Below are 26,875 nucleotides of genomic sequence, written 5' to 3'. Positions count from 1 at the left end.
ATTCACTACCTTATTTGTTTAAAAAATGTGAATAAACAAAATCCATGCAAAGCAGAACGTCTAAAAATATGGCCGTTTAGCGCATACGCCAAGATGCTAGAGTAGAACTATTGATAAAAAAAAAGTTATATTATAAATACAAGCGTTATAATATAACTTACACTACACATTTGCCTGATATTAACAGAGTAAGTTGAGTTTTCTTTCAATGGTTTCGTTAATTAAATCTTTCAATGGTCTGAGCTAGTGAATACTCGTAAATGTGCTGTTCAAAATATGGCACAACTTTTCACACTTTGTTCCTTAATGCTGAACATATACTAGTAAAAGGCCACACAAAACTCGACACTAAAGGAGAACAGTTTACGACTTTTTGTAAAGGCGCTTAAAATAGTTATAAAAGGTTACTCTACTACTGTTACGGTGCGTTAAAGAACACGTCAGCTAAGAATTTTATGAAAGTCAACAATCTTTTCGGAAAATGAGGAGAACCGCATTGTAGTGTTTTGTGGATTTCCCATCTACATACATCATTTGAGGGCTACCGTGAAGTATTTCATCTCAGAAAAAAATGCTTTCGCAAAGGCTTTCCCAAAAGGATTCAACAGCGAGCGTTCAGAATATGGAACGCATAGTCACTTTCTTAAATGTTTTCTTTTAATAAAATTTGATTAATTATGCATACAGATGTATTTTATATAGTACTTGTATGACGTACGTGGGACTGCCACTATTCGCATAACAGCCATATGTCCTGTAGATTTCCTATCTACATGTAGCAGCAGTACACGACTATGAGAAGAATTATTTTTTAAATAGCAAACTTGTTTTTATTCAGATCCGATAACGTTGAGATCTTCTTATCCGTTCAGAATATGGTGCTTGCACGGCAGGTGATATTTTACACTAAGGAAAATAATAACATTTGAAAATATTATAAGCCCAATACTGCCATGTGTATATGAAGCTCCATAGCACATGGGACAATTGTGCGACCACCGACAGTATAATCCTTCACTTTAGTAACGTCAACGCGGGAGGGACACGACCTTTACAATTCTGTACATTACTTCCTTCCCTGTAGCTAACAACGTACCACAATCACAAAACCTTAATGCTTTGACTTGTGAAAAGCGAAGTGTAAAATGAATAAGGACTCTACAATACACTAATTGTACACTAATTGATATGAATTATAAATAAATAAATTAAAAAAAGTGGTGTTGAGTACTTGGCACTGATGAAGTCTGCAAGTAGTAGACGAAATACGCGTATCTGTCAAAAGATAAGCAATTATAACGGAATTAAAAGGAAATATACCAACCCACTCAAAGCTCTTCATAAAAAAAGATCTCACCAAAGGAACCAAATGAACCTGCAACAAGTTTTCTCGTAGTGTTTCGTAGGGTATCCTTGAATCATCGCAGCTATCTTTTTTAAAGACTACCACATCTTTCTTCTTGTATTACGTTGTATCGGGTGGTAATAGTCCCATCAGCAGACGCTCCACTTGTCGGAGATCAACCCTAGAAGCACGCTAGTCGTATATCGAATGTATAAACTTTATTTATAACACAATTATAATAATGCAAACATTGCAAATCCGCGACAAATCCGCGAAAATCGCGAAATCCGCGAAATTCGCGAAATCCGCGCCTGTTGTAACAGCCCTGCAAATGCTATCTGAATAAATAGGTTATAAGACAGCATTGTGAAAAATGTGTATTCACTCCGTTGTCTATACTCACATACACTAGAGTCGCTTTTTACGCGGTTTTTTTTTTCACGGTTTTTTTTACACGGTTTTTTTCAAGCGGTTTTTTTTACGCGGATTTCGGAATTTACGCGGTTTTTTTTACGCGGATTTTGATTTTTTTACGCGGATATCAGAATTTACGCGGTTTATCATTATACACTAGAGTCGCTTTTTACGCGGTTTTTTTTACACGGTCTTTTTTTACGCGGTTTTTTTTACACAGATTTCAGAATTTACGCAGTTTGTTTACGCGGATTCCGGAATTTACGCGGTTTTTTTTTACGCGGGACGTATCACCCGCGTAAAAAGCGACTCCAGTGTACATATTAACCACAGACAAACAGACATAACATATTGAATATTTCTCACTGTAAAACATTGTCGCAAATACATTACCGCCATCTGTTGAATACACTGTGGTTGGTAGTACGCTGAACAGATGGCGGTAGTGTGTAAACGTCAAACGCAATGGAATTGACTATGCGCGCCACAGGTGGCGGTACTACCAACTACGATACTTTTAAATTGACCGTTAAATGCTTGTTCGATGAACAACTTGCGAGTGTTATGTCTGTTTGTCTGTGTATTAACCTTTCATCTGTACTCGCGATGATGTACAAAGTTAAACACGAAAAAAATATGCAAAACCTACTGACTTTGGAATTCGCTCAACGTTTAGTTTCACATGGTTCATCATCTCACTGCGTCCTAGCAAGAAGAACGGTCGACTTGTTTCGCGCTCCGTTAATTTGGAAGTTTTCTCGCTATTATCTGACGTAAATAATCAGTTTTTTCTCGCTTAGTGATTCCTGGCATAATTCCCGATAAATTTATCAAAAAGTGAGTTTTTTCTGAGAAGAAAGTGTGTTTTCGGCATCATCGGAAGGAAAATTGTTTTTGCGATTGCCAATTCGCCAACCATTTTGCGCACCATCGGTGCGTGGTCACGCATACCTGTACACACGGATCATCGTCATCGAGTGTCAGCATCTGCCTCCACATTCAAACCGCTCATCCATCTCGTGTGTTCAGCTGAGTGCCGAGCTTCATACAAGCACACACCAACGAAGACCGCCCGCACACGCGGATCGAAGATCATCAAAGCTGCGCGTCGCTCCGCTGCTGCTGTGTAAACGCTCGGTGGTAGTAGTATAGGATTATCAGATAAGTTATTGTTCTTGTTTCTTTCTTTCTCCCATCAGTTAAATTTTAAGTTTGTGTTTCTGTGTTTGTATTTTTTTTTTCTCGTGTATTGTGTCCGAGTAATTTTGATTATCGTTGCAGTGGTAGAGCGTTTTTCGCTCCCACTAGTACGGCAAAATGGACATTTTGTCGGAAGACGAAATGGACGTTTTGTCGGAAGATGACACCACTTTGCCACGCGATAGCAAGAAGGGTCGAAAACGTCTGTCATCCCAGAAATCAGATGATGCCATCCCTGCTTCGTCATCTCAGTCTGGTAATGGACAGGGACAGATAAGCCCCCGATCGCGAGCCTACCCAGAAGACTCGACTGGCCCATGGGTTGTTTACTTTCAGCCCAAAAAGAAACCTTTGAATGTAATGCAAATTACTAATGATCTGACGAAGCGGTTCTCGGCCGTGACCGAAATCTCGAAGGTGAGGTACAATAAACTTCGCGTTGTCGTCTCTAACCTGAAACAAGCTAACGAGATTGCTGCCTCCCAGCTCTTTACACTCGAGTATAGAGTGTACATCCCAGCTCGTAATGTGGAGATCGAAGGTGTGGTCACCGAATCGAGTCTGACCCCCGAGATCTTGGCGAAGCAAGCGGTTGGCCGTTTCAAGAACCCCTTGCTTCCCACGGTTGAGATACTGGAAGTCCAGAAGCTGAACTCAGTATCTTTCAGCGAGGGTAAAAAGAGCTTTACCCCCACAGACTCGTTTCGAGTGACCTTTTCTGGTTCAGCCCTTCCTCACTACATCGAGTTGGGAAAACTTCGGCTACCTGTGCGTTTGTTTATTCCTCGGGTCATGAACTGCCAAAACTGCAAACAGTTGGGACATACGGCCTCTCACTGTGGCAGCAAGGCACGCTGTTCCAAATGCGGGGAGAAGCACGAGGATGGCGCCTGCACAGTCACTGCACCAAAATGCGTGTACTGTAAGGGAACTCCTCATGGTCTCTCATCGTGCCCGGCGTACAAACAACGCGGGGAGAAACTAGAACGCTCTCTTAAGGAGCGTTCCAGGCAGTCTTTTGCAGCAATGCTAAAAACAGCCACACCATCAACCAACGACAAAAATCCCTTTGCTGTTTTGTCTGATGACGAGTCTGACTCTGACTTGGCTGAGGAGGGAGTTTCTTTCAGTTTTCCGGAAGGTTCTGCACGGAAACGAAAACGCATCCGTTCGCGGAAAGTTGCAGATAAGGAACCCCAAATCAGCTTGCCCAAATCAAGGAGTGATGGAAAAAAGGAAGTTTCAACTCCTCCTGGTTTCCGCAGAACTGACTATAACCAGAACTTTCCATCTCTCCCGGGGACATCAAAAACCCCTGATGGCCCATTTTTAAGAACAGAAGCCCTTTCTTCATCCGGGTTGTTCTCATTTGATAAAATTGTGGACGATATTCTCAAGTACCTCAATATTTCTGATCCTCTCAAAAGCATTGTTCTGGCAATGCTTCCTTCTGTGAAGACCCTCTTGAAGCAATTGACATTGAAGTGGCCCCTCATTGCAGCAATCATTTCCTTCGATGGATAATTTTCCAAACGAGGTCGGGGATTTGATCACTGTTCTACAGTGGAATTGTCGAAGTCTCATTCCTAAATTAGATTCTTTTAAGTTTTTAATTCACAATAATGATTGTGATGCATTTGCTGTTTGTGAAACTTGGCTCTCTTCAGATATCGATCTTCCTTTTTATGATTTTAACATTATTCGACTGGATCGTGAGGATTCGCGTGGAGGAGGGGTACTTTTGGGGATCAAAAAGTGTCATTCCTTCTATAGAGTGAATCTTCCACAATTTCCAGGTATTGAAGTTGTTGCATGTCAGGCTATTATTAAAGGTAAGAGCCTTTGTATTGCTTCTGTTTATATTCCTCCTAGAGCCGTTGTTAATCGCAAACAACTTTCAGATATCTGTTCGGTACTTCCTGCTCCACGGTTGATTATGGGAGATTTTAATTCCCACGGTACAGGCTGGGGGGAACTGTATGATGACAACCGTTCTACTTTGATATATGACCTCTGCGACAGCTTTAATATGACAATTCTTAACAATGGAGAAGTAACACGTTTGGCTGGCCCATCCTCGAATGGAAGTACGATCTTACCCGTAATATCGATTGGACAAAGTTCAAGAATGTGATAGAAGATGCCCTAACGTCGGTAGAAGGGCTTCCACCGTTGGAGGAATATAACTTCCTCTCCAATCTGATCTTGGACAGCGCGCTTCAAGTTCAAACTCGGCCGGTTCCAGGAACGTCTTTCCGTAGGAAACCTCCTTCCCCTTGGTGGGACCACCAATGCACTGAGGTTTATCGTAAAAAGTCCGACGCGTTTAAGCTTTTCCGGAAACGTGGAACACCCGTACATTTCGAAGCGTACTCGGCTCTTGAACGCGAACTCAAGAGCCTCATCAAAGCCATGAAACGCGGATACTGGCGGCAATTCGTGGACGGATTATCGCGCGAAACGTCGATGAATACGCTTTGGAATGCGGCGCGAAGGATGCGTAACCGGTCTTCAAACAACGAGAGCGAGGAGTACTCCGATAGTTGGATTCTCAAGTTCGCGCGAAAAGTATGTCCTGATTCTGTGCCGGCACAGATGATTCCTCGCGAAACGACGAACTCGGTAGACGAGATCAGCCAGCCTTTTACAATGCTGGAGCTCTCACTCGCGCTCCTTTCGTGTGGCAATTCGGCTCCGGGGGCTGATAGAATCAAGTTCAACTTGTTGAAGAACCTCCCAGACGTCGCTAAGAGGCGCATGTTGAACTTGTTTGGTCAGTTCCTGGAGCTTAATATTGTTCCGGATGATTGGAGGCGGGTGAAAGTTATAGCCATTAAAAAGCCTGGAAAACCCGCGTCAGATCACAACTCGTATCGTCCCATTGCGATGCTATCGTGTATTCGAAAATTGTTGGAGAAAATGATCCTTTTTCGCCTGGACAAATGGGTTGAGTTGAACCACCTACTCTCAGATACTCAATTTGGTTTCCGTAGGGGCAAGGGAACGAACGACTGTCTCGCGTTGCTTTCCACTGAAATTCAATTGGCTTTTGCTAATAAAGAGCAAATGGCTTCTGTCTTCTTGGATATTAAGGGGGCTTTTGATTCAGTATCGGTTGAAGTCCTTTCAGACAAACTCCACGCTTGTGGCCTTTCTCCATTAATTAATAACTTTTTGTACAATTTGCTGTCAGAGAAACATATGAGCTTTTCTCATGGAAACTCTACAGCTTCTCGATTTAGTTACATGGGTCTCCCCCAGGGCTCATGTTTAAGCCCCCTTCTGTATAATTTCTACGTCAGAGAAATTGACAATTGTCTAAGGGACAACTGCACATTGAGACAACTTGCAGATGACGGAGTAGTGTCTATGACAGGACCCAGAGAGGCCGACCTGCAAGGACCCTTACAGGATACCTTAGACAATTTGTCTACTTGGGCTATCCAGCTAGGTATCGAATTCTCCACGGAGAAAACTGAGTTGGTCGTTTTTTCTAGGAAGCATAGCCCAGCACAACCAAAGCTTCAACTTTTGGGTAAACCGATCACTCATTCTATGTCCTTCAAATATCTTGGGGTCTGGTTCGATTCAAAATGCACCTGGAGATCCCACATTGAGTATCTGAAGCGGAAATGCCAACAAAGGATCAATTTTCTCCGAACAATTACCGGAACGTGGTGGGGAGCCCATCCGCAAGATCTTCTAACGTTGTACCGGACAACGATTTTATCGGTTTTAGAATACGGTAGTTTTTGTTTCCAGTCGGCGGCTAAAACTCACATCATCAAACTGGAACGGATCCAGTATCGCTGTCTTCGTATCGCGTTAGGATGCATGCACTCGACTCATACGATGAGTCTCGAAGTGTTAGCGGGCATGTTGCCACTCTCTGATCGGTTTTCGGAATTATCCCTCAGGCTCCTCACCCGTTGTGAAATTATGAACCCACTGGTGATTGCAAACTTTGAGAAGCTTCTTGAGCTAAACCCTCAAACTCGTTTTATGTCATTGTACTACGTGTACATAACACAGGATGTCAGCCCTTCGCAGCATAATCCCTATCGTGTTTGCTTCTCCGACTTCGACAATTCTGTTCTATTTGATTTATCCATGACGCAAGAGATTCGCGGAATCTCAGAGCATCATCGTTCCATGATTGCTCCGTCAATTTTCGCTGCAAAGTTTGGCCAAGTTGATTCCGCAAGATCGTTCTTCACAGATGGGTCACTAATAGAGGCGTCCGCAGGTTTTGGTATTTATAACGAATTTCATAGCGCCTCTCGAATGCTTCAAGCTCCTTGTTCCGTATATGTTGCGGAACTGGCGGCAATACATTATACGCTAGCAACGATCGCCTCACTTGCACCAGATCATTATTTTATTTTTACGGATAGTCTCAGTTCTGTCGAGGCTATTCGCTCCATGAGGCCGGTAAAGCACTCCTCGTATTTTCTCATGAAAATACGAGAGCTTCTAAGTGCTTTATCTTTAAGATCTTTTGTCATCACCTTTGCATGGGTCCCATCTCATTGCTCGATTGCGGGCAATGAGAAGGCGGACTCGCTTGCAAAGGTGGGCGCTATGGAAGGCGATATTTACGATCGACAAATCGCCTACGACGAATTTTTCTTCATTTATCGTCAACAGTCACTCGCCAGCTGGCAAAATAAATGGAGTGAAGGGAGTTTGGGACGATGGTTGTATTCAATTATCCCTAAGGTGTCGAAGTGTCCTTGGTTCAAAGGTTTGGAGGTGGGTCGAGACTTCATTCGTGTGATGTCTCGCCTCATGTCCAATCACTATTCACTAAGCGCTCACTTGTTCCGTGTTGGGCTGGGGGACAGTAATCTCTGTGAATGTGGACAAGGTTACCAGGACGCAGATCACATTATTTGGTCATGTGCTGAGCACCGTGGAGTCAGATCCGAGTTGTACGATTCCCTTCGGGCTCGAGGTAGACAACCTAATGTTCCAGTTCGGGATATTTTGGCTAGACGCGATCTGGAGTTTATGCAACTCATATATGTTTTCTTGAAGAATATTAACCATAGATTGTAAGTTTGATTAACCTTGTGTTTAGTTTGTGTTTTGTATGTGTGTGTGTATTTTTTTTTTGTAGATTTGTTTCTGTAATAATTGTATAATTACAGAGTTGATATAACGTCGATAGGATTAAGTATTTGTTTTAGAAATAGTGAAATTTTTGAATCATAAATCATATTCCAAATCTCCTTTTCCCTCTCCCGATCCAAACAATTGTCATCCACTAACCTCGAGAAGACCGCGAGTAATCGGTTCCAATCCTTTAATTTTAGATTTAAGACATTTATAATATATAAAGAAAATGATAACTTGGCTCTGTAAAGTTTATTCGAATGAGCCTGTACAAATAAAGTAATTAACAAAAAAAAAAAAAAAAAACATGGTTCATGAAATTTAATTTAATATCCACGTACAATAAACCAACACTTGGAGAATATTACTGAAAGGTTATTTACTGAAAGGATTATGATTTAAGAAGAGACCCAAGTATTTGGAACTTTGACATTTGTGTAGAGTCTGAAACTAAAACTTTTCGATTAATAACAACTTCGTGATGCAAGATTTGGAGAAAAAATAATTAAAATGTGAGATATTGTAAAATATTCAAGATCACAGATTTGAAAAAAAAAATCATATTTATGGGTCGTGGAGTCATAATTGTTAAGCCTATGATACTTGGAAGCATTTTAAGGGTTATAACAAATTACAGAACAATCTATAGAATCTTGCGGACAATCAGTGGAATTTTCAGTAAAATTTAAAAGTATTCAAAGTGTTGATTTCAAACAAATATTGAGGAGGAATCCAACATGATTTTCGAAGGAGAAGTTCTGAGCAGAATTCCAGAATTATTCTGACATGAAGTCCTTAGAAATTGTGATGAATTTGGAGGGATTTCTGTGGAGAAGAATGCAAGTTCTAAATTAAATTCATGTGTAACTTTAGAAGTATTCAAAAGGAAAAATAATTATGTTGAGAATTCAACAAGAAACAGAGTTCTACAAGTGTTTTGGGGATAATTTCAACCCTAGTGTGAAAGATTTATCACAGAGCACCAACAAAATTGATAGCAAAAAAATTGTGATAATTAGATAGAAATTCTTTAAAGTACTACAAGGGGTTTCTAAATATTTTTTTCAAAGATTTCTGCTGTTTTGAATAGAGTTAAAAGAAAATTTTGAAAATATTTTAAATGAATCAAAATCTTCAAATAGGTTCAAGGGAATTATGAGAAGGATACCAATCAAATTCTTAGAAGGGTTTTCAAGGAAGTTCAAAAAAAAATTCAACTGTAAATATAACGCGGAGCATTTTCTGGTTAAATTCGGATGAATTCCATAATAATTCAGAGCAGAATACCAAGTTAATTATGGAATTCGTATCATGAGAATTTTGAATAAAATTACACGGTTATTTTGATTTCGAATTGAAAACGAAAAATTAAAACCCCGGAAAAACCAGCATCTTCAATATTTTCTTTAAGGCCCATGCATTTTACATCTGAAATTGAAACGATAAAAATCAATTTGAAATATTGCCGTGTGATCAAATTCTAAAAACAATAAGACGGGAAACTGAAGAAAGTTATGCAGTAAATAGAGCAAGACAATCAATTGGTAAAGAATTACTCGGTTTTAATGGTTTAATCTGAAATTCTGGTGTAAACATTTGTTCCTATGGTATGGTAAATTTACTTTTCCCGGTTCTCTCGTTGAATTCACCGGTTACTTTTCAAACTCCCGGATATTTCCCCGTTCGCTGACCATCCTGTAAATCTGTTTTCTATGTCCAGCGACTCGAAATTAAAACAAAAACCAACAATTGGGAATTAAAACAAAATAACCGAAATCATGAAGATTCGTTCAACCCCTCATTCCTCTTACAACAAATTTATTAAGATAATTCAAAAATTGTAAAGAAATTCTAACGAGCGGAATTTAAGTATTTTCATCATTGTATCAAAAGTTTCACTTACCGGGGATGCATTTTGCAATACTTTACGTTTCTGCTACTGTAAATACACGATGTTGCTATTGCAATGCTATTATAAGTCCTATGAATTTAATTAAAACAGTTGAAGCTTCTATGTGATTTATCCTAAACTACTACTATATTCGCATAAAGACCAAAGTGAATTTAAGAAGAGAATCACCCTCGATCTGGTGGTTATTATTATACAAGTGACTTGAAAGCAAACTACAAAAGGCTTTCTGATCGTTCATTTCTCAGTGCAATTGAATTGAACGCCGAATCGACTCATCTAACCCGGACTTAACAAGTCCCATGTCCTATGGACTTCCTATCGGCTATCTACTGTTTTGCGAATAGTGGCAGTAAAGATGGATTAAAAACACATTTGTCCTGAATGAAACTAAAACTAAATACCTATGTTGTACAGCGAACACTGTAAAAGATTAACAACAGCGTTAATCAAATAAAAAAAAAAAAAACAACATAACAGCACCTGCTAAGGAATCGTCATTATCGATGTCTAAACACGCTTTTTCGATGTGAGCATGTATTATACAGCTTCATTGATTTCGCCTCCTTGTTGGTTTGTGTGTATTCAATGAAGGGCGAAAAATTTTATCAGTCAAGTGACTAGCAGTACGAATTCTTTCCTTTAGGTTTTTGGAAGGTTGCATCAAAAACGATAATTTTCACAAAATTCAATCAATAATGCTAGCAGAAACCCTGCTCAAAATGAAATGCACAGCAGATAGTTTAAGCTGGATCACCTTCAACAGTTCAATAGTGGATTAATTACTCTATAACATTGAGCTGTGCAAGCTAAGAAAAATAAAATTGGGTTGTAGATAAGAAAAATTACGTATTCCTTTAGAACTCTTTTAGGATAGTGACACCATTTCTTCTTGTGTATGTATCTTTTCTCACATTTATAGTAGTTTGGCACAATTCTAGAATATCATGGTTTAGGCAAATACTGGCAGATAGGAATATTTTTCTTCATCATCATCGTCATCGTCGCACATCCAAGATCGAAACGGAGGAAGAGTAGACAACTCAACATACAGTGAATGGAACTCCTTCGACGGATCCGACTGCAAAACAACGATCTCCAGCATTGCAGGCGCCGCTCAAAATCTGGTGACAATTCATGATTTCGGCATGGATTTCACGTTCTTCGTGCACCACAGATTTTCAAGCAACCGATCCGAGCAGATTTCGCATTTTTACGCACAAATTTGCACTATTTTTACAATTTTTCACACTCGCGGAGGACGAACTGAATATTTTTTGGTAATCTTTTTCACCTTTCACAAATGACAACAGTGACAGAGATAAGACAGGGTTAAACTACGGCGAAATCACTATCGAAAATTTAATGAGTGCGTTTAGTAGGTGCGGGAAACATTTCACAAAACTATATATCGACAGTGAGCATGCACAAGGGCGTAAACGCGATGATCGCTTCTCTTCGTCGATTTTCTCTTTTGTTAATAACTCGCTAGAATTAACGTTTCTCGGTGCGTTTGCTGCAAATTCTAGAAAATTGTTTCGCTTAGCTGTAGTAGCAATGCAAAGAGAAAATCGATGAAGAGGATCGATCATCGCGTATACGCCCTTATGCATGCTCACTGTCGATGTATTTGTATTTTTGTAACGCTTCACGCAGAACACAGGACCTTAACTCTCCGAGCAACAAACCAAAACCAATTTTTTCACTGTTATTGTAATATCATCGAAAATTTTCAATCGATTTCTGATGTTTTTATCGAAGACTACCCGCATAAACGCGAACCATAAATTGACCTTACCTAAAATGGTTAAAAATTGTTTATAATCCCTGCTAAACTTTAACTGAAATGGTTATGGAACTTTACATGAACGTTTAATGATAAAGTTTCAACCTTATGTATTAAGGTTTTTTGGAACTGGACCTTACAAATAATGGGTTGTTAAGAACCATTACCATTCCAAATTCTTGTTTTCTCCATACATTTTCAGAAAGAGAACTATATAAGAACGTTTTTACTTATGATTTGAGAACATTAATGGTAATGGTTATGGTAGTCAGTAAGGTCCATTAATGGTTTTGTATTATCGCTCAACTTTACGTGGAATATATCGTGAATTGGTAATCAGTAAATTACAGGCAACATGTAAAGTTCCATAACCATTTCAGTTAAAGTTTAGCAGGGATTATAAACAATTTTTAACCATTTTAGGTAAGGTCAATTTATGGTTCGCGTTTATGCAGGTAGCCCAAAGATGAATACTAAGATGAAACTGTCGGAAGAAAAACTTTCTATTTTAGTGTCCTCTTTCACGTTCCCTTTCATCCAATGAGAACCCCCCGTATTCAAGGTAATTTTGTGGTTTTGCTGCCCCCTCGGAAGAGATGAAATTTTGCGCTCATTTTTATCAAAACAATCACACCAAAATCAGAGATGTCCCATTTTTTAATTACTCGATTAACAACTAATCGATTATTTTTTGTTCGCTGTGCTGCCATTTTTCCACCAGAGAGAGTGCAGCACATGTTTGAAACGATCGGTGATGATCCTGTGGAGATGTTAATGCTTATATCGGCATGATCTAACCGATTATAAATAGTTTACTTTTCGGTTCGTTAATCGATTAAACGATTATTCGAATGAAAATCGGACATCACTAGATGAATGTGAAACGTCATTTCAAATATAAGACCGTTCATAAATAATGATACAATTTGAAAGGGACCGGGGCTAATCACAAATTTCGTCCCATGGTAACTGAAATAAACACGAGTGTTCACCGGTTGACTAGCCTACCGGTCCCAAGTACATCTATTAACGCGAGGATTAACGTTCCCCATTCTAGTCGAAATTCTTGTATTACACTCACGGCCAACTCGGGCCAATCATACCAACTCAGCGACTGAGAATAATTGACTCAGAGAATTTTCTTTCCATACGAAATTTACTCAGATTTGGAAGAAACTGCAGTTAGGGTTAACTACCCCATTTCCGGCCTATTAAGCACAACCCGCACTTAGTCTTTCTTAATCTAGCGCAGTTTAGCACCAAACGGAATGTTATTATTACTGATGGGTTCCAAATTTATTTACCTTTCCGTACGTACCATAAGATTTGATAAAGAGAAATCAATCGTTGAGATATTGTCAAAAGTCTAACACTGCTTCTTGACACCAAACTCGGCCTACGGATTCTAAACTCGGCCTAACGCATTGAAACGCCAATGAAACGCCAATGAATTCACTTCGGCCTATCGGATGAAGATAAAAATGGCTTCGGTCGGAGCGCTTCTTTTGTTTTTTAAGAATAATGGGTGCAAACCTTTGTATCACGCGTTCTCACTGACTTCGTTCCATAGATTATTAACTGAAGTATCGTACCAAACGCATAATTGACTTGTTAATTCTGAAATCATGGATTTATTTGAAGTTTTCTGCTCGATAGGTCAAAAATGGGCGATTAGGTCGAAGTAGTTCTCTACCCTACTCATAGCTTAAGCCTAGTATACAGATCGAAGCGAAACGAAATTTGAAGCACTCGTAAAATCATGAGATTTCGCTAGCGAAAAAGGTTGTGAAAAAATGTTTGTGGAACATTTTTAGGATTCCTTTTTCACAGTTGGTTTACAGCGAGGTTTACAGTTCATGTGAAACGAAATCGATCAGTTTACACCTCCGGTGAATTAAAAATCTGACAGATACGCTATTTCTCGAAACGTCAACTTTTCGCTTAGCTGCTGCCCTAATAAAAATTGTATGGTTAATTTGCTTAACGACGTGTTCTGGGTATCATCCAAACCATTTGTGGAATAGTTCAATGATTTGGGTTATCGTTCGTTTATGGTTATTTTTTATTAGGGTGCTCTTTCCGCGAGCGCTGCATGCGCGAAAAAATATAAACGTAAGCGAAAAAGATGCGATCCACAAAATTAGATTTCGCTGGATCGTATTTGTTTACTGTTCAAAGCGAAGTGTAAATTTGTCAATTGCGTTATTCACGCAGGTGAAAAATTTAGCATTTTGTACTCGATTTTGTATGAGATTTTCGCTTCGCTTTGATCTCTATACAGGCCTTCATGAGTAACTGCAGTTTCTTCCAAATCTGAGTAAATTTAGCATGGAAAGAAAATTCTCTGAGTCAATTATTCTCAGTCGCTGAGTTGGTATGATTGGCCGTGCATATGTTTGTTATGATTTTCGCTATGACAGTTTGACAGATAAAATGAGGGATTCGTGGATTTTCGCACACGCTCGTCTGATTTTACTCTAAAGTGAGTAACTTTGACTCAGTTTCGTATTTGTATACTAAATGTCAAAAACTGGGTAACATTAATTTAACAAAGTGAGTAACATTTACTCTAATTAAATAAATATGGATCTTTACTGTTTTGAGTAAGATCAAATGTAATAAACGTCCGAAAATTTTGAAGTCCTGAGCTGAAAGCAAATTCCTCGAGAAATTAGTAAGTAAAGCCGTTGGTCCCTGGTTCATGAATTAATGGGTCGATACGTATGGTCCAGGAGAAGCTGACTCCCTGGCGTCGGTAGCATTGGTACTCAGGACGGAAAACAAGATCGACGAGAAAAAAAAACGTCAAACGCCATGGCAATTGTCTAGGACTGAGCGACGCAGGTTGAGATGTTACCAATCAAGAAAACTTTAAATTGACCGTTAATTGCTTATTCGATGAAAAGTATCCGATTGGTTTATGTCGGTTGATCTGGACTGAAAGTTTACCGTGACTTTTAATGGCCACCCACGTTGCCGTTGGGCGTTTGCGTTGCGTTGACGTAAATCTGTCAGTAAGACAATAGATTTAGCTGTCATTTTGCCGCTACGCGTCAGATACGGATCTAATGTGGGTGATCCTTTATTGTGGCATAAGTAAAGCGTATAAATAGAAGATGTGACAAATTTACAAGGGGTAGGGGATGATAGGACATGTGATATAGTAAAATCAATTATTATACAGTCAGAACAATAGTTTTATTTAAGACATCCACTTTATAAGTTTATCCAGGTATGTAGGTAAAGATGGTGTGCAAAAAATAATTTGAAATATTTAGGGTTTAGGGATCTAATCTGGGCCTACAATGTTTCTATTATACGCCCTGGGTCATGCGGAGATGAACCTCAAAATCGAACCATTTTTTAGCTGTCAACTCGAACCAATTTACGAATACAAGTATTGCAGCCCATCAATATGAGAAATATTCGAATTATTCAATTTATGAACTGCCTTATGCGGCATTACAGTCCCATTAGCATTTTTGGTGAAAATCAATTGTACATTGAAATAGATTGTCAAGTAACATTACTTTACAGTATATTTGAAAAATTTCCTACTTTGTTTATAAAATGTCGCGAAAAATACCAAAACTATGTTGTCCCATCCATAGCCCATGGAGGAAAAAAAAACTTCAACAGCGTTTTTCTCAGCTTGCTGTTTCAACAAATGGGACAACTATTCTGAAAATGTATGCCAGAGCTGCCGACATTCAAAAAACACTCCGCATGAACCAGTACGTACACGCTTATCACTAAAACTCAGTATTCAAACTATTGAAGCATACATGCCTAATCAAACGGTGTGTTTGTCAAAAAAAATTGTAAATGGCTTAAAATATACATTTTTTCAATATTGGAACAACTAATTTAAAAACCGATACATCTTTGGTCCATGAAATACGTTCAGTTCATAGATCTAACAGCAAGGTACAAAGATTTCCTTAAACATATGAGCAAATATGGAACACTCACTAACAGACGGATCAATGTATTGCTTTAAAATTTTGATTGTCAATTATACAGAAAGCGGCAAGACGAGAAAATAAATAGTTGAATTTAAAAATTTGCTTTGTTTGATCTAGTAGTGATCTGGAAACTTTCGTGATTGTAAACAGTGTAAATTTTAGCCTGAAACATTTAATTTGAAACCCTGCTAAGATTTTTGATTTTATCTCGAAGATAATTGTTTTCATTTTGGTTCAATACATTGGTGAAAGGTAGGTGTATTGAATACTACAATATTCAAAAATGTGTATAGTTATCGCCGAAAACAGCATTCTTCGGACTACGAATAGTTTGGATACTACAACTCATTTTATCTGTGGTGTAACAAGTGGGAAATTATGTGGACCGTTGTAGATTCGTCTCAAATTACCCTCCAAAAGGGTGTCACAGCAGTGTATGATTATCATAAATAAATACTAATATATATATGTATGTTGTTTAGTCTTCTTAATGCTAAACATTCAACGACGCTTTCCGTTTACGTCTTTTGTCGACTTATGAATATTCACAGTATAGAATACCTTTATGCGTCTAATGTTCGTGGAGATTACACCACCCGACTATTAGTTTAGAGTAAATTACTTATCAGCAGGTGCTGCTGAACCAGTTGGTGCTGCTCCAGCAGGTCTCTGACCGGGTAAAGTTGCTGAATTAGTACAGTTACATATCGCTTCGAAAATTCTTAAAACTATTCCACGCGTGCGAGTTACAACACGATGTTGTTTCAGACCGCTGAGTAGTTTATTACCTGAAATTAAAACATATTCTTAGAGATCAATTTGAAATTACTAGCTTACGAATTCTGAAGAGATAGTCATTTTATGTTTTTTTTTCATATGGGAAATTTATTGTATTCAAATACTAACAAGTATTATTAAATTTATCAAATAAACATTAATATAAACACATAACAAACACAAAACCAGTATTGCATACTAGAATGCTACAATGATTTATCCAAATTCATAGTCATAGTCATAGCCTAAGGTAAATAGCCGACATTTCATCGACGTCATCTTTTAAGGGAAAACAAACACATCTGGGTTGTACTCAGCAGCACACTTCGCCGAATAAAATACTTTTTCGCAGGGGTCCTTGTATGTAGTTTCTAAAAACAGCAATGAATATCGCTTATTCATTTGAATGTCGTTAATAACAACATCAACTTACGAGTGTTTTTGCATGCGTTCAAAGCTTCTTTAGCGGGAACCTTGAGCTCTGGTGGCAGCATGGCTTCGATTTGTGCAGTTGTCTTGGATAGACTTAGTTCCCCTTTTTTCGTGAGCTGTGGATGAAATATCAGTTTCTATAATGTTCGTCAAATATTTACAAAAAAATTCTGGAAAACTGTTTTGTTACTGGGTAAAGATAGAGTGGCAATTGCCCCCTTCTGGTTATTCCTATGTTTGACAAAGTGGTCTACTGCATTCATTGTTGTAAATGTCAACTCCATCACACTTCATTAAAGTCACGCATGTTACTGGAGACAACGGGTTAGATTCTCGATCTGGTCCAATAATTTAACGTGTTATAAAATTACTCGAATTCCTTGGGCATATTAGTATCTTCGAGCATGCCTCGCAATATACGAATGCAAAAATTGTATAGGTTTGAAAAGTGTTTAATAGACACATGTGGACAAACCAAATTTAAGTGGGACGTAATAGACATGAAGAAATAAATTCTTTAATACAGTGCGAACCATGCACAACCTGCTCATTAGTAAACATAATCTCAAAACTTAATAAATTAAAATACCAATTTTATTGAAAATTTACCAATGTTTCATTTATTTAGTGTTAGATAATTTTACCTGACCGTTCATTTTTTTATTGCTTTAAGATAAAATAATATTCGACGAACATAATAGTCTAAATGACAGAAAGAATTTAATAGTTTCGAGTAATGTAGAAAGAATTTAAAACCTTTAATTACTATATTTTAAAAACTTTCTGTGAGCCAAATATAACCATTTTGTGAACCTATTCGTGTGAAATTATGTAGTTATATTCATCAGTGTTCTGATCATTTATGGGCAACTTTTTGTATAAATACATCAAAATTATGAATACAAGCAAATTTTCAGTGAAGGAAGGTTTTTTTTTATTATAATTACGTCTAATCCGGAGAAAAATTTTGGTTATTTCATAAGTCATAAAAACTTCATAGCGATTGGTAAACAAACAACAATGTTTTTAATGTGGTGGGTAAATTTAATAAAAAATAATCATACCTGAATTGTTAAGTGATGAGTTTTACGATTTATGAATTATGATGTTATGATTTATTGCACCTTCCTCGTGGTTATTATGTCCTAACTTGCACAGTTGTGAATTGAAGTCTTCCTAAGCTTGTATCATTTTTGTATTCACATCCTATTTAGCATCGATTCTCAACGTTCCTCCACCGTGTGATAAAGCTCGCTCAACATCGATTATTTTCATGTGCTTTTCGCTTTCTTTTTCGTGAGAATCGATTACATATCGTGTGGAAAGAATAACATTGGGATATTAAACTCACCGTTCCTGCCATTTGAGCAATGCACATGGTATAGCATTTCAATTCCTTGTCCGCATCATTCGGGAAGTTTCCTGATTTTAGCTCATCCAGTGATGCTAGAAGTTTGGTATACAACTTATTGGTAGTTTATTTCATTGAAAACCTAATAATTCACCTTCAACGACATTGAATTTTGGCGCGCACGCTTTTCTCATCATATCCAATGAGTTTCTTAGCTGTTTCATCGTCATCTACAAAATAGTGAATTCATAATTAAATGCTTTTAAACAAAACATAAAGATACTCACCGCACCATTGCTAGGATCTGGGATCCCCAAAGCTGATATCAAGAGCGCTACCGTTACAACGTTCATATCGAGTACTCATGCTTGATCTAAGAGACGTTTGCACATTGATTTCTCACATCACCAAATAACCGCCCACTGAAGCGAGCTTTCGAATTTATGTTGAGAAACTGCAATGTCACCTCTAGGAAAAAAAAAACGACAAAATTGCTCATTTCCACTTCCACGATAATTATATGATTGAGATCACACAAGTGGCGGTCTACGCGTAAGAATAAAATGAAATATCCGACGGGAATGCGGTGTCATAATTATTAGTTTGAAGGAACTATTGAAAGCTAATCGATGCGCATCAATCGGTACAACGAGGCTACATTTATATACACGTGATTGACTTTAAGCGTAGACAGGAGCACTCAATCCAAATCGAGTTAACAATGTATGCGCATTATATGTATGTTAGACTTGTCCGATTGCTTAATTTGTTTCAATTATATATGTAAGCTATAGACGGCCTCACCAGGCAATGATTGTTTTCAGCAACCAAAATAAATAAATCAATTTCACTGGATTCTTAGATCACAAAACTTAATTCAATGTATATACACGATGCCTTGGTGTTTTAGCTCAAATCGGTCGGGGGCAGACATCTGGATGAGATCACCGCCAAAAGATGCGCTAAAGGTGGAAGATGTAACGATGACAATAATCCGAATGAGGAAGGCACGCATACGACGGCTATAACTTTCTACGACTGTAGCACTGTAGTAGCTGGCAAGCTGTTGAAGACAGGTAAAGTCAAATTGGTATCGTCAGCGTGCTCGCTGTGGACTACATAGCAACTAGAAGGATGCTTAAGTCCATCGAACACCAGGCTAGGAACTGTAAAGGCCAAGACCGATCTTAGCTGTGTAGAAGATGCGATACCATTTCACGCGACTGTAATAAGAAGTCAAAGTGCATGCTCTGCAAAAAGGAGGACGGAAATGACCACACGGGAGGCTTCAAATGTCCAACAACGTACAAAAAGGTGATAGCGACAAAAAGTAATTGAGGTAACCCAAACATACCACAATCATTGCGTCACATCACATTATCTGAGTTGGGCCAAAAGTAATAAGATTGCGTACATAAAAACAAAATTATGGTGTAAATCCAGGAACATAAAAAAATTTCATTGGTCGAAAGGTACAGTAGCAGCACCTACCCCACCCGTGTCCGCTCGAGATCGTCAAGTCGACGATGACAGGAACACATACCGTGGTAACAATAGAGATTTTCACGTCCGGTTGTATTGGTGCGATATGTGAGAGCGTGTAAGTGAATATCCGAGGAAAATACATAACAAATCGATGTCAAACTCATTTTGACAGATCTACTTTCATACAATTTTTAGGTTAGCCAGAGGAAAATAATAAACAACTTTACACCAACAATCAATACGAAACTAACGATTTTAAATTGGCTCACTACTTGACTAGCCTATTGGTCCCAAGTAAATCGCCTAACCTACACCATTCTAGTATAAATTCCAGTACTACACTATGTTTGTTTTGATTCGTTATGAAAGTTTGACAGATAAAATTAGGGGTTAGTGGATTTTTCTATGTTCCGAGGGGTGAATCGATTAGCTTGGGACCGAAGATAGTACCAGAGCTGAGCCAAAAAGTTGAGCTCGTTTCTTCGGGACCTTCTGGTCTTAGAGTTACCTCTATGTTTACACGGCGTTGCTCCCGCTAGTGTGCGTGCGTTAAACGTCATTAATCTCTATAGCTGCAATTTCCAAACCTACGACTGGATGCCTTCCTTCAAATAACAACTGGAGTGCGGTAAAAATCGGTAGAACCAACTATCAATACGAAACTATCGATTTAAAATTGGCTCACTACTTGACTAGCTTATTGGTCCCAAGCAAATCGATTAACGTACCCCATTTTGGTCAACATTCTAGTACTACAGAATGTTTATTTTGATTAGCTATGAAAGTTTGACAGAAAAAATGAGGGGTTAGTGGAATTTCCTATGTTTCGAGGGGTGAATCGATTAGTTGGGACCGAAGATAGTACCAGAGCTGAGCCAAAAAGTAGAGCTCGTTTCTTCGGGACCTACTAGTCTTAGAGTTACCTCTATGGTAGAACCATAGAGGTAACTCTAAGACCACTGGGTCCCGAAGAAAATCATTATTATTTTTGGCTCACTCAGTACCAGAACAACGGTCCCAAGTAGTCCCAAGCTATTTCACTCACCCCTGCATGTTCTGCATGAATCCACACACCCCTGATGTTATCTGTCAAACTTTCATAGCGAATCAAAACAAACATAGTGTAGTAATAGAATTTCAACTAGAATAGGGTACGTTAATCGTTTGCTTGGGACCAATAGGCTACTAAAGTGGTGAGCCAATTTAAAATCGTTAGTTTCGTATTGATTGTTGGTAGAACTGTTTCAAACACATCGTCGGTACTTGAGCGGGTCGGAGATCATCTCTTTTTGACAGTGGTGGCGGGAGGGGGGGGGGGGGGCTTCCTCACAATCCCTCTCCAAAGGGGGAGTTTGGTAAAGAGAGATGATAAAACCGATTTGTACCATCCTAAAGTTGTCCTAGCTTGCTGTCTACTCTCTATATGCAATTTTCACACTGCCGTACTCTAAACGGAACTATCAGTTCTATACTTTCATCTCCTCATTCTATCGTATAAAAATTACCACTTTATTAGTATGCTATTTGAATTTAGCATCTTCAACTATAAAAAATGTTTTATTGACCTAAACCTGCTAAAATTACATGAGCTATCAGAATCCAAACATTTTAAAATATTTTTTGGAAGTGAATTGATAAATATGTTATCGGTTTTTATGCGGTTTCCCACATTTTGTCATAACCAGTTTGTTATTTCACACGCGTTAAAATTTGATAAACTAAATAAGGAAAACAAAGGAAGGAACTTTCCTACTTGCTGCAACTTTTCGTAATGGCAGTGAGCTACTTGCTCACTGCCATTACGAAAAATTGCAGCAACTTGTTTATGACTGAAATAAGTCATACAGATGTTTCGGCCACTGTGTTCAGTGACCAGGCTTTAGGTCGAGATCCTAACTGACAAAAAGTTTCGGCTGTGAACCAGTTTCAACCCGGATCAAAAACTAATTGATTTACTGTCGTGCGATACGCGTGCGATGAGCAGATACAAAGAAGATTGATGAAGATTTTGTAGATTTCCTACAAAAATATAGAGCACGATGCGAGTAGATAGATTCAAATGCGTAAAATGAAAATAAAAAATAGTTGTAGATATATTCGATTGCGTGAGCATTTCGAACATCTCAGGATTGAGATTTAGCGAGGGGGGCGACACATCTAAATCTCAATTCTAGATGCTCAAAAAATCTCACACTAGCGAATCAATCTTCGAAAAATCATCTTTCATTTCTCGCATCTACTTGCATCGTGCTTCATCTTTTTGCAGGAAATCTTCAAAATCGACATAAATCTTCCTTCTATCTACTCAGCGTGCGTGCAGCTAGCCACAGCAAAACACAATCTTTTCTGCATCGTAGATAGAGTCGTCCCCCTCGAAATTTAGTTATGTTGACCTGCTCAAAAATATGTTTTCCTTTGCAAATCATGCAAAAGTTTTGAAAATTCAGGGATTTAATGCATAAATTAACACAGCCTATTCATACATACCATTTCTAGGCCTTTCCTCCGCCTGAAAAATATAGACAGCATTTGTCAGCATTTTCTTCAATCTCAATATAATATATATATATAATATAATAATAACAGATATGTAGATCCTACCGATTTATCTTGAAGCTTAACTTCGGCGCTTTTCTGAGCTTCATTGAGCACCTCGTCCACGAAGACGTTCATCTCGCTCATTTTATCAGGGTCCTGTTTAAACTCCGCTATGCGACTGTCGATGTCATACTCGAGACTCCGTGACTCCTGGATGTCTAAGTTCATTACAACACGCATTTTGATTGATGTTAACTGAGTTCAGTTGATCAGTTATTGCAATGTCTGCAATAAAGAATAAATAACTTTCTAAAAATTGAAACTACTTATGTCACCTAGGAAAAACTAGGAAATGCCCTGAAGTTTTCGAAGTTATTCTGAAATTTCAGGAATTTCTTTAAGGTTTAGCAACGAAATAATTAATAAAGTTCTATGATTTTCACTGAAATTCTCAAGATTTGTCTGAAGTTCAAATAATCGAAACTAATTCATAACATTTTTTTTAAATAATGGAACTTCGTTGATGTTCTCTAATCAACTCAGCTTAATTTTCTAAATTTTTTAGATCTTGAAAATTCTATAATCTCACATTTTCCGGATGTTCATATATTTTTTTCTCTGAGCAAATCGAAGTTTCAGAAAATTCTTGGTAATTTTCTTGAAACTTCTTTAAGGTTTCTGCAATTTCCTTGAAATTTTTTGAACTACCCTTTAATTCTCTGATCTATCTTGATGTTGTCGGAGCTTCCCTAAAGCTTTCAATTCTAATGAATATCTCGGTTCTGCTTTAAAGTAAATGCATTTATCGTGAACACCTTTAAACTTCCCTGGAATTCTCTGGATTTCTGTGAAGTTCCTGAAATATTTCTGAAGTTTTCATAAATTTTCTGAAGGTCTCTGTATTGAATCTCTCGGAACATCTTAAGAATGGTTCTCGATTTTGTTTTAGCACATCATGGAACCACATGTCTGAGATGGAACTATCCTGAACTTGTCTCATGCTTATAGATTTTAAAAACCAATACAATAGTCTGGGCTAAAGTTTAGGGGACTTCCCTTTTAGATCTCTGGAATTCCCCAAAGATCTCTAGATCTGAGATAAATAGAACTTCTTAGAAGTTTGCACAATTTTGCTAATACGAAACTTCAAGACATTAAAAATGTTGTGAACTTAGACTTACTAAAATGAAGAAAGGGTCCAACTTAAATATTTAATAGATTTGATAGTAACACTGTTTCTTTAAAACTGATTGTGATGTCTTAAAACGTTTGCGTAAATTGCTGTTGTTGTTGTATTTTGAATGCATTTAATTTTTTATTATAGTCACTTTAACACTCTTGGGTCATTCGTGACTTGTCCGGGGATAAGATTTGAACTCGTAACATTGGCGTGAAAGGTATGGATGTTAACCACTAATACATTTGATAAATATCCACCAAAGTTATGGAAAAGCTTGGAAAACTCAGGGAACTTTATTTAGCCAAATGAGTGGACACCCTGTACATAAAGAAAGACGATTAAACGTAAAAAAAACTCTATACAAGGGCGTCAACTTCGAATTGTTAAAAAATTAGAACAAAATGTAGGCCTATCCTAGCTACACACTTAAAGCAGATTGTTTTTTTCCTTTGATTTGTTTTTCGTCGATCTTGTTTTCCGTGCTGAGCACCAATGCTACCGACGCCAGGGAGGCAGCTCCCACACCTGGACCCTACCTATCGACCCATCACAACACATGAACCGGGGACGAACGGCTTTACTTCCAAAGGAAGGCGTGATCAGAGATGTAATGCCTCAGAACATCCCGGCGGCGCCGACTGGGATTGAACCCAAGCCTGCTGGGGTGAGAGGTAATCACGCTTACCACTACACCACGGCACCGCTTGATACAATTTCTACTTGTTATGAAACAATACTAGAAGAAGAACATGTATTTATGTGGTGAGATATGTTGCGAAAATTGGATGGGTGGGTTCGATTCCCACCTGTAGGCAGTGGATTTTTTTTCACAATTTTCGCAACACATCTCACCACATAAATACATGTTCTTGTCTTCGAATATCGTTTCAAAACAAGTAGAAATAGTTTAACTCAACATTATTTATTTACCCTTGCAATCTAATATTTTAACATGCTTTACGCTGTGTCAATATGGTTTTATTGATTCCCTACCAGAACAAAGGCACTTCAAAGGAGTCCCTGGTACAGTATTACCAGGATACATAGAATTTCGAATGTTGAGACTTTAGAACACCTAGAGCACCCAGGTTAAATTAAATGTAAATTGCTTGGTAAATATTTTTGAATTTAGAACAAATAAAGAGTTAAACAAAAATCTTATAGTGTGATGAGAACTGTCCGGCCGATAGTTTCTCGGTCATAACCCAAAAACGGTAAGAGATGCCAACTCGGAAATTTTTACCAGTGACATTTACATGTAGGTTCCTTCCTTTTTTGTAAAAAATGCATTGATGGCTTTTATATTTTGTAATTTTACTGCGCAGTGAATATTCTTTCTGATTACATTTTTCATGAATTGCTGAGATTCCGTATGACTTTAATATGCCATGATCTTTATACTACGGCACTTCGGTCATGAGTTCATGTCATGTGATGTTCTGGACAATCAGAAAACTTCAACTAAAATTTTTCGGGAATTTTTTTTTTTTTAATTTCATTATCGTTCATACAACTATAAACTCTTCCCTTGGGTAAAATGTCATAACATTTTGTGACGGTTCAGCCCACTTCGTTCAATTATTTAAAAAAAATCCTAGATGTCACTCGGCTCCGAAACATTTTTTTTTATAAAGACTTCGGGATCATCTTCATGAAAAAGAGGAAGCCGAGCGGTTGACTCTGGAAAAAAAGAAGAGAAAATAAGAAAGAACGAACTGTTGAGTACGAAAAAAGCAAAACAGTAGATCGCCTCCCAGGAATAATCAGAAGAACTCATCAAAACTATTAAAAATCCTAAATTTCATCAGAACATGTTTCACTAAAATTATTCAATTTCCTTCGGTTCTGTAAAGTTTTTTTTTTAAGACAGCTGAGCGTAAACAAAAAAACGAATCGAAAAAAAAAAATGCCCGATGAAATCGAGATTTATCTATGTTATTTTTAATTAAATCCAATACTAACAAGTTTACATTTTCATTTATAAAGCTGTAGACGGTCACGGAATGAATATAATAATGAGATTCATTTTTAACAGCTAATTAGAAGACTCCAGTCCCTACTTAACTGGTTTACTGGTATGTAAGTAGAAAATTGCCTTGCAGTCAAGAGGAACATTATCTAGATTTGCTTGTTATCTTCTACACAGATGATACGAACAAAAACCTGTTGAGGTATGAATGATTTAAATGTTTGTTTTCGAGATAAAATTCATGCACCTCAACTAATTTAACAAAGAAAACTATACCGAGCTTCATCATTCATGCGACCAGCATCGGAACCAGTGGAAGGAGAAAAATCAATTTCGTTATCTTTGCAATCAATCAGTGTCCAGCTTTTCTCACCTGTTTCCCTTGTGAATCTAGAAGCGTTTCGCATAAGGTTGTTCCGCACGCAACGATAATCTTTCCTCACTTCACTTTTTGTCAGTTTTCTATGCTCTATTCTACAAGTAGGTAACGAATCAAACTAAATATGACCACAACAATCCACTAAATCGCACTAGGAACAATGATGTAGGCTTTTCAACACTACGGATCAAAAATCCGCGACTTCAGACTCGAGAAATCTCTTCAAATAAATTTATTACTAGTCTCGACGCTTAACATGTAAAAATCGCACACTGCACACTTCATCACGACGCGATGCGAGTTTCGCGTGCGAGAGAGGGAACAAGTGCTTCTCTCACCTCGACAAGTGTAGTATACAACAGCAGCAGCTTTGTAAATTGGTAAATATCACAAATCCGCATGCTCTCGTTATCTCACGCTTGTGAACAGCTCGCTCGCTCTCTTGACGATAGCACGCGTGCTTGATTGATCTGTGCTATAGGAGTTAACTAGCGGTCACGAGATACCAATCATACCAGTCAGTAGGGGTAAACAAACCAATCGACGCATATGTAGGTATTAATGGATTCACAATGTTTCTACAATTTATTAGGCTGCTGGTACCTATGCCCCTTAGTGAGAGGAAAGATGGCTTGACATTGATTTGATACCTTTAATCATTCCGCGAAAATCGCGAAAGTAGGTGTTTTCACAGTTCTCGACCAACAATAGAAAAGGACCCATCATCAGCTTTTGTAAACAAAACATGTGATTCCCTTTTCAAGTGAATGGAAGCTCGGCTAACAGCAATAAAACAACGTAATATGCATCAGCGTAATTAGGTTCTTTCAGGGTATTGAGGTAAATGCATATTCGTAATCTGCATTGAAAATGGATCCGAAATAATAAAAATTTCATCAATTTTGGTGCACAGGAACTATTTTATAAAAGTGCAAATTCACCATCATTGCGCCCTTCAGTGGAACTTTGTGTGGGAGCAAGCTGTCAATTTGTTAGTTTAGTGTCAAACAGTGCAGCTATGAAATCGAAA

The 26,875-nt window shown here is 38.0% G+C and overlaps 3 protein-coding genes across 5 annotated transcripts in view; all 3 read right to left on the bottom strand.

The window, feature by feature from the left end:
- The window catches only part of Rbcn-3A (Rabconnectin-3A), a 52,495-nt gene extending 41,214 nt beyond the window's left edge, over positions 1 to 11,281 (bottom strand). For all 3 annotated transcript variants that reach the window (XM_065225552.1, XM_065225553.1, XM_065225554.1), the window contains exon 1: positions 11,036 to 11,281. In XM_065225552.1, the coding sequence (XP_065081624.1) occupies positions 11,036 to 11,122 (87 nt within the window). In that variant the 5' untranslated portion in view covers positions 11,123 to 11,281. The remainder of the gene's footprint in view (positions 1 to 11,035) is intronic.
- Positions 11,282 to 15,581: 4,300 nt separating this feature from the next.
- On the bottom strand, positions 15,582 to 26,125 carry LOC135704110 (uncharacterized). The gene is made up of 4 exons (XM_065225533.1): positions 25,840 to 26,125; positions 22,381 to 22,602; positions 22,267 to 22,288; positions 15,582 to 16,522 (listed from the first exon to the last, which is right to left on the bottom strand). Exons 2-4 carry the CDS (start codon positions 22,555 to 22,557, stop codon positions 16,353 to 16,355), a joined length of 369 nt encoding a protein of 122 aa, XP_065081605.1. The 5' UTR covers positions 22,558 to 22,602; positions 25,840 to 26,125; the 3' UTR covers positions 15,582 to 16,352.
- lush lies at positions 16,776 to 18,720 on the bottom strand. The gene is made up of 5 exons (XM_065225532.1): positions 18,582 to 18,720; positions 18,449 to 18,524; positions 18,295 to 18,389; positions 16,945 to 17,059; positions 16,776 to 16,882 (listed from the first exon to the last, which is right to left on the bottom strand). The coding sequence occupies exons 1-5, from the start codon at positions 18,645 to 18,647 to the stop codon at positions 16,794 to 16,796; spliced, it is 441 nt and encodes a 146-aa protein (XP_065081604.1). The 5' UTR covers positions 18,648 to 18,720; the 3' UTR covers positions 16,776 to 16,793.
- Positions 26,126 to 26,875: the final 750 nt, after the last annotated feature.

Source organism: Ochlerotatus camptorhynchus, unplaced genomic scaffold, assembly GCF_037179485.1.
Source record: "Ochlerotatus camptorhynchus isolate MF236.1 unplaced genomic scaffold, CSIRO-AGI_Acam_v1.1 ptg000231l, whole genome shotgun sequence".
In the NCBI taxonomy this organism is placed as follows: Eukaryota; Metazoa; Arthropoda; class Insecta; order Diptera; family Culicidae; genus Ochlerotatus; species Ochlerotatus camptorhynchus.
Note: the sequence above shows the minus strand (reverse complement) of the source record. Positions and strands in the feature narration are given on the sequence as shown.